Below are 8283 nucleotides of genomic sequence, written 5' to 3'. Positions count from 1 at the left end.
AGGTAAGAGCAGCAGGGATGTGTGGCAAGTCTTGGAAGATGCCAGTGTCTCTACTGGGACATGTTGGTTCTGGCAGGTGAGAGGTAGCACACCTGAACTTCCACTCTGGCTGCTGTCCAGCCTACCCTGCTGCCCTCTGCCTGGCCCTTCCATCATCTACTGTGTCCAGGAGCCCCCTTCCCTGGTTTGTCAACAGCCTGTAGAGCAAAATCTCCCTGGTGGTGGCCCGGCCTCTGCTGGAGAACCATGGAGAGGGTGAGGTCTTTACCAGGCACTGAATGTCTCATCCGGCCCTTCCCCAGCCTCACCCCAGCCTCTTATTTTGCTCATTTACCCAGCAATGATCTCAGCTGCTTCAGCTTCTACCAAGGCTGCTGCATAGGAGAAGGGCTTGAAGTGGAACAAGATACCAGTATCAAATCTTCCAATATTTTTGTAAGGCTGCAGATCTCTTCCTGTTCCCTGGGAGAGTAAAACAACAGTCTGGGAGGAAAATGAACTCCTCCATGTCCTTCTGTAAGCTAATGATGATGATGCAGGCAATGCCAATCCAGCCTCTCCTAAACAAGCAAAAAGGCAAAATCAGGAGAGTGGAGGGCTGTAAACGTGGCAGGACTGGTCAGCTGCCTCTCCTTTTGCTCAGGCTTACGACTGCCATTGCAATTCATCTTTGAATTTGGCTGAATGTCATCTTTCTGCCCTGCAGCTCTGTAGCTCCTGTGACTAACACAGCCTGGAAAATGAAGGCAGAGCCCTGGAAACAGTGAATGCAAACCCCACATGGGCTTTGCCGGGTTGGTGCTCTCAGCCCCTGGTGAATCGAGGGGGAGGTAATGTCTGGGTTGCTGCCCTCTCTCCAGGGGTGGCTTACCCTTCCTCCCCCCGTCCTTTTCCTCCTCCCACGTTTGTGGCTCTGCCTGGTGAGAGCTGCTGGGAAAGCAACACAACGGGGCCCATTCAGTTCTCACTTCTGCAAGGAGAGCAAACAGCAGTGCAGGAGCTCGGCAGCTGCTAGACAGGGCAGGGGACACTTTCCTCTCTTCGACACATCTTGAAGTCCAGGTACTCCAAACTCCGGGTGTGTGAACTCTCCAGGTGTGAGGGAGAAAGTGATGGCATGATGTCTGGCATGTGGCAGTGCTCCAGGCACAGCATGGGGACTGAGTTTAGGGACATTACTTGGTAGCACTGGGCAGTGGGCGTGCAGGAGAGGGCTGCCCCAGTTTGTGTGTGTGTGTGTGTGTGTGGGCTGCAGCAAGACTAGATGGGGTGACAGCAGGAGAGCAGTGTAGGTGTAGGGGACCACAGGGGACAATGAGCTACAGTGGGCATGAGGCTGTGCACTACAGTGGCTCCACAAATTTAAGCCTTGCAGACCCCACTGATGCTGTCTCGGAGCTAAGCAGGATGCATTGGTCATATCTGCAGCCTGATGCCTTCCTCTGTGTTTCTCCCAGCCTTGGCCTCTCTCTGATACCTTCACCCCAGGGGCTCACTCCTGCCCAGCCAAAACCAACCTTTCCTTCCTGCAGCTAAACAGTGGAGTTCTATTCCAAACACTGCAATGAATAGCTTAGGAGGGAAGCAGGGAGCTTGCAGGGAGAGAGGCAGATGACCAGGATGGTGGAGACATGGGGCATTTGCCATTTAAAGAAGGGTAGCAGCTCAGAAGCCTGTGTGATCACATTCTCTGGATGGCTATACCTGCTGGCCTTACAAAAAGAATTGTAGGAGAGATATTGATAGCTTGCACAGTCTAAGGCAATCTTAAGTAAGTGATATTTGAAGAAAATGCAGGGGTAGGGTAGGTGTCTGTTTCAAGGCAGCTCCTTGTGAGTGACCTGCTAGCTGTGACATTCACTTTTCATTCCAAGAATTCCTCCTCTGTTTTTTCCGCTCTTCCCCATTAATAACTTGTGAAATCATAGTGTGAGAGCAAGAGAAAGTGAGACCTGACCCACTAGGTGACAGCAGCAGCCATCTTGGTACATGGGGTTCCAAGCAGGCGATGCTGTTTGGGGATGCATGTGAGCCTCGCTTCTCCCCTGGCCTTACATCTGTCTCTCGCCAGCCACAGGTGCCCTCCAATATGGGGCCATCCTGGGGACTCCTCCTGCTTGCAGCAGCCTTGGGGGCGACGGCTGCCGCCCGCTGCCCTGCACCCTGTGTCTGCGATAACCTCCGTGCCCATGTCCTGTGTCTCAATGGGAGCCTGACTGCCATCCCTGACACCATCCCAGAGGTGGGAAGGGGAAGAAAGGTCAAGGGATGGGGAGAGAAAATAGGTATGGCAGCCCTGGGGTGATTCAGTGTTTTATTTGTGTGACTGACAGCTCACCAGAAAACTAGACCTTCGGGGCAACAGTTTCATGGTCATCCCAGCAGGAGCCTTCCTTGCTACCCCCTACCTGACACACTTAGACCTACGGCATTGCAAGGTGGAGAGGCTGGAGGAAGGGGCTTTCCGGGGTCTGGGGAGGCTTGTCTACCTCAACCTGGCCTCCAATGGCATAGCCTTCCTCTATCAGGAGTCCCTGGATGGGCTCTTCTCCCTCCAGCAGCTCATTCTGGAGGGGAATCGCATTGAGGAGATACAGCCGGGTGCTTTTGGCCATCTGGCATCCCTCACTGTCCTTGACCTGAGGGCAAATGCTTTGGTATACCTCCCAGACATGATCTTCCAGGGTCTGCAGGTTCTTAGATGGCTCCAGCTGTCTCACAATGCCCTCCATGTGCTGGGCGCTGACGCCTTTGCTGCTCTGCCTGCTCTGCGCAGGCTGAGCCTGGACCACAACGAGCTGCAGGCACTGCCTGGCGAGGCCCTTGCCAGGTTGGATGGGGCTACCCGGCTAGACCTGGGCCACAACCCCATCACCTACGTGGCCGAGGAAGCCCTGGCCATGGCCTCGCTGAGGCACCTCTTCCTGGACCACGCCTCCCTCCAGGATGTGGCACCCGATGCCTTTGCCCGCAGTCCCCAGCTCCGTATTCTGGACCTCCGGGAAAACCAGCTGCAGGGGCTGCCGCCCCTCGCTGGGGCAGGGGGGCTGGTAAGGGTCAGCCTGGATGGGAACCCTCTTCTCTGCTCCTGCCTCCTGCGCCCCTTCCACAAGTGGCTGGCAAGGGCACGAGTGCAGGCTGAGGGTGCCTGTGCTGCACCCCCTGCTCTCCGTGGCCGGTCCCTCAACTCCCTGAAGTCCCCCGAGATGAGATGCAGTCGCCTCCGGCCACCCCCTAGCCCCACTGCACCACCAGAGCAGCCAAGTTCAGCCGGCAGCAGGCAGTGTCCCCAGGGATGTGTCTGCTCCCCTGATTTCCATCATGGGTCCTGTGAGAATAGGGACCTGCGGGAGATCCCTCGGGACTTCCCTGAGGACACACGCCTTCTCGACCTGCGCCGAAACCGCTTCAGGACAGTGCCACCGGATGCCTTCCCTGGCCTGAAGGAGCTGGTGTCACTCCACCTGCAGAGCTGCAGCATCAGGGAGCTGCAGCCCGGGGCGCTCCAGGGCCTGGAGAGCCTGGTCTACCTGTACCTCACCGACAACCACCTCTCCACCCTGGAGGCTGCTGCCTTTGAGGGGGCCCCGCAGCTGGCCTACCTCAATCTGGACCACAACGCCTTCACCCGTGTGCCTGCGGGCACCTTCTGGCTCTTGCCCAACCTCATCTCCCTCCATCTGCAGCACAACGCCATTGGGGAACTGGTGGAGGGTGACCTGGCTGGAGCCAGGGGGCTCCGCTGGCTCTACCTAGCTGGGAATGCCATCAGGCACATTGCCCCAGCTGCCCTGGCTCCCACCAAGATGCTGGAAAAGCTGCAGCTGGAGGGAAACCACTTGTCAGAGGTGCCCACAGCAGCCCTGCGGGGCCTGCCTGCCCTGAGTGAGTTGAAGCTGTCCCGAAACCCCATCAAGCACATGGGGGATGGTGTCTTCCTGCCAGTGGCCTCCAGCCTGCAGCACCTCTACCTGGACAACATGGGCCTGGAGCAGGTGAGTGTCTTATGGGACTCCCAAGGGGCAGTGGCACCACTGGGCATATTACAGGTTTCACTGCCCAGGGCTGGTGGCCACTGTAGGGTCATCCAAACAGACATCCTCGAATTCCCAAGCCTTCAGGAGGTGTTCCATAGTCTAGCTGGGGAGCCAGATTTTTTCAGGCTCATCTGTAGCATTCCCTTGCTTCAACCTTCCTGCTGGCTCCCTTGGGAGAAGCTTATTCCCTCCAGTCCTTAAACACCTAATTTCATTGGAGTCCACACCATTTCCTAAACCACCTCCTTTCCCCAGCTCTGGCCAGATTGTTCTTTCTCTTATTACAGGCTGTCCTGCAGGCCTCTCCATTGCTATTATCCTGAATATTTCCATTCTCTCAAGGAAGTGGTATTAGCAGCACCCTCATAAAAACTGTGTATCTTAACAGCACCCAGGGATCACTCTGAGACCTCCTGCATGTGACCTTCTTTCTAAGACTGAACAAGAGTCTAATGAGTTCCAAAATGTGATTGAAATGGCCTAAATTAATTAACAGTCCCTCCTATTTAAAGCAGCTCTTTTGTGGGGCCACCAGCTTCAGGACAGGTTGTCAGCCCCCCCAAGATGATCAGAGGTGCAGGGGCAGAGATCTGCTCCCCTGCCTTGATCAGCATGCCCCTGATTTATCCTTCTTCCATTGCAGATTTCCCCCCATGCCTTCACTGGCCTCGGTCCCAAGATCAGAAGCCTCTACCTGGAGAGCAATAAAATGAGTAACATACCCGACATGAACAACTTCACAGGGCTGGAGATCCTCAACCTGCAGGATGTGCCTTTCCACTGTGACTGCCAGCTCCTTCTGCTGCACAGGTGAGTGCCACAAGGGGGGAGCAGCCTCAGGGATCTGCTGGGGGGGCAGCTGAACCTCCTATAGTAAAGGCACCAACTCACAGCCCACTGGCCATTTTTGGTCTTTTCCCATGGTGGCGAGATGTAGCACACTTCTGTGTGCAAGGATGGAAGTTGCCTGGGCTTTCTGGGTGTAGGGAAAAGAACCACAAGCTGGGGCGGGCAAATACTGAGATATTCAGAGGTCACCCAGGTTACCTGGCCTTACTTTGAAGTGATCATTCACTTATGGGCATAGACTTTTGCTCTTTCTTTCACCCTTCCTCATTTCTTTCCCTGATCTTCTACCACGTTTCCAGGTGGATCAACAAACTCAACCTCTGTGTAGGGGCCACCTGTGGTTCCCCTGCAGAAGTCCAGGGGCTGAAGGTGAAGCTTTCCACCACTTTCCAAACTTGTCCTGGCTGGGGACAAGGTGAGGCTGGGGAAACCAATCCTAACAAGACTAAAGCTGCAAGCAAGTCCAGCAAGAAAAAGAGGTTGGGAAAATCTCCAGCCAGAGGCTTCAGTAAGAGCAGAGCTTAGGGTTTCTTAAGGTGTGTGGGACATGTGCTGGACACAAAAGGGCCATACCTACAGTCTGACTAGAGCAGTTTTACTAGACTTGTCCCCACCATGGAGACATGAATATTGCCCAAGGTGCACAGGAGAGGCTGGTGCCATCAAAACAATGCTGATTTGCCAAAGATGCAGGGTTTGGTTTTGCAAGACACAAAGGTACATTCCATAGAGTCTGCAGCATCCTTTGGTGATGCAAACAATGAAGCCAAATACTTGCTGCTTCTTTTCCAAGGCTTCATCCAGCCATGTGAAAAAGCTGCTGTCCAGAAGTTTGGTTTTGTTTTTGAAAGCACTTTCACAGCTGCCAAAATCATAAAAGAACCCAGAGTGGGACTGCAACCAGCGCCATACATTAAGGTCCTGCACTGGCACAAATCTTATTTTGAAAGCTTAAAAATTATTAGTGAAAATGTTGCCTTAATTCCCAGAAGTTCCTCAGAATTAAAACATATGCACATGGAAGCCCTTTTATTTCCTGCAGAATTCAATCAGTGATCCGTAAGTGATCCCATGATAAACAATGTGCTCAACCTGTTCCCCATGACTGCATAGGTTGGGACCCCAGACCCCAGCAGTCTGCTTAAATTGAAAAGGCTCTGAAAGATAAATGTACAGATAAAGATATGTTTTGACTAACTCGGGATTTTGGTGGCCTGGAAAGCAATATGCAAGCCTTGGGCCTCTTCCTGAAGTTGGTCATAGGGTTTTAGGGTACTGATCATAGACCAAATTTACAGTCCAACTGTTAAAAAAAATAAAAACTCAAACCATGCTCCAAGTCCTCTGCAATTCTGGGTTCAAAAGCATGAAATTACAGAAGCGGACACATAGTGCGGATGTATATCTGGTTTTGAGGCCAGTGCCATGGAGAAGGTTTTGGCTTTTGTGACAATAGTGTGTGCTTTAATGATTGTAACATGTTAGGTGGATAGGATCCACCTGTCTATGATGGGATCCACCTATCTATAAAGGGTAAGAGAATCTTTGGCAGAAGCCTGCCTAATTTGGTGAGATGGGCCTTAAACTAAAGAACTCAGTGTAGGTGAGGTCTGAAGTCCCATGGCTTCCTCTGGGGAGTAGATCACACCCATCAGTGCAGTGAAAGATGCTCCTTGACTGTCCCTCACAGTAAGCATCAAAGAGCTACCACCAAAGGTGTTTATGGTTGTGGGTGAATCCACCTAAACTCCTTCTTGGGCAATCCAATTGCTTGCTTAAACCAGATGTGAGTGGGACAGTTTCAGGTTCTTCCCTGGCAAGCTGTAGGATGGCATGAAAAGGTTAGAGGGACAGGGTGGTACTGAGTCCCTCTGCAGGTGACTTGAAGAGGTAGTAGACACAGGGGAGCATACTTGGAGTCTTACAGAGGTGAGCCAGGGACTCCTGAGGTAACAGAAGCCAACAGGGATACCAGCAGGGAAATATGTCAAAGGAATTAAGGGGTGTTCCTCTGGGAAGGTGATGCAGCCAACAGCCTGGCCAAGGTGCCTGTACACCAAAGCACACAGAATGGGCAACAAACCAAAGGAGAGGCTGGATACCACCATGCTGCTGAAAAGTTATGACCTCGTTGCCATTACTGAAACTTGGTGGGACAAATTGTGTGACTGGAGTGTGACTATCAATGGCTATGAGCTGTTCAGGACACAGAAAGGAGGGAGAGGTGGAGGGGTTGCCCTCTATGTCAAGAGGTGCATTGAGTGTGAAGAGTTGTCTCTGAAGAACAGCCATGAGCAGGCTGAAATACTGTGGGTAAAAATCAGACACTGAGGTAACAAAAGGAACCCTGAGGCTGGGGTCTGCTACAGCTGCCTGACCAAGGGGAGCCCATTGACAAAGCCTCTGCCCCAGTCACAGGAGGTGTCCTGCTCACATGCTCCAGTCCTGCTGGGGGACTTCAGCCACCTTGACAGCTACTGGGAAAGCACCAAGGTAACTGCAGGCAATCCAGGAGACTCCTGCAATGCATGGAAGATAGCTTCTTGAGCCAGCTGGACTTCTGTAAAGCTTTTGACACAGACCCCCACAGCTATTCCCTCCAAACTGGAGAGATGGGTTCCATGAGTGGACTGTTTGGTGGATTAGGAATTGTTTTGATGGTTGCCTGCAGAGGGTAGTGGTCAACAGCTGAGAGTCCTAGTGGGCATCAATGGCCAGTGGTGTCCCTCAGGGGTCTGTATTGGGACCAGTCTGCATTTTCTAATGTCTTCATTACTGACACAGACAAAACGATCAGGTGCACACTCAGCAAGTTTGCAGATAGCACCAAGCTGAGTGGTGCTCTTCACTCACCTGAAGGATGGGATGCCAGCCATAGGGATCTGAACAGACTCAAAAGTGAGCTCATGGAAATCTCATGAGGCTTAACAAGACCCAGTGCAAGGTGCTGCACCTGGGTTGGGGCAACCTCCAGTATCAACACAAGCTGGGGCATTAGGGGATCAAGGGCAGTCCTGCCGAGGACTTGGGGTTACAGGTGGATGAGAGGCTGGACATGACCCAGCAATGTGCACTCACAGCACAGAAAGCAAATCAAGTATCAAGAGATGAGTGAAAGTATCAAAAGCAGCATGGCCAGAGTGAGGGAGGGGATTCTCCCCCTCAGCTCTGGTGAGACCCCACCTGCAGCGCGGCATCCAGCCCTGAGGTCCTCTGCACAAAAAAGGACATAGACCTGTTGGAGCAAGTCCAGAGGAGGCCACCAAAATGATTAAAGGGATAGAACACCTTTCCTATGAGGAAATGCTGATAGAATTGGGATTGTTCACTCTGGAAAAGAGAAGGCTTCAAGGTAACCTAACTGCAGTCTCCTGATACCTGAAGGGAACATACAGGC

The 8283-nt window shown here is 52.7% G+C and overlaps 1 protein-coding gene across 1 annotated transcript; it reads left to right on the top strand.

Moving 5' to 3' along the window:
• Positions 1 to 2069: 2069 nt before the first annotated feature.
• Positions 2070 to 6455, top strand: CHADL (chondroadherin like). The gene is made up of 4 exons (XM_054632378.2): positions 2070 to 2242; positions 2334 to 3995; positions 4681 to 4847; positions 5186 to 6455. The coding sequence occupies exons 1-4, from the start codon at positions 2090 to 2092 to the stop codon at positions 5409 to 5411; spliced, it is 2208 nt and encodes a 735-aa protein (XP_054488353.2). The 5' UTR covers positions 2070 to 2089; the 3' UTR covers positions 5412 to 6455.
• Positions 6456 to 8283: the final 1828 nt, after the last annotated feature.

This window comes from Agelaius phoeniceus, chromosome 5 (assembly GCF_051311805.1).
Source record: "Agelaius phoeniceus isolate bAgePho1 chromosome 5, bAgePho1.hap1, whole genome shotgun sequence".
Taxonomy (NCBI): Eukaryota; Metazoa; Chordata; class Aves; order Passeriformes; family Icteridae; genus Agelaius; species Agelaius phoeniceus.
The sequence above is the reverse complement of the archived record's forward strand: the minus strand, read 5'-3'. Positions and strand labels throughout refer to the sequence as shown.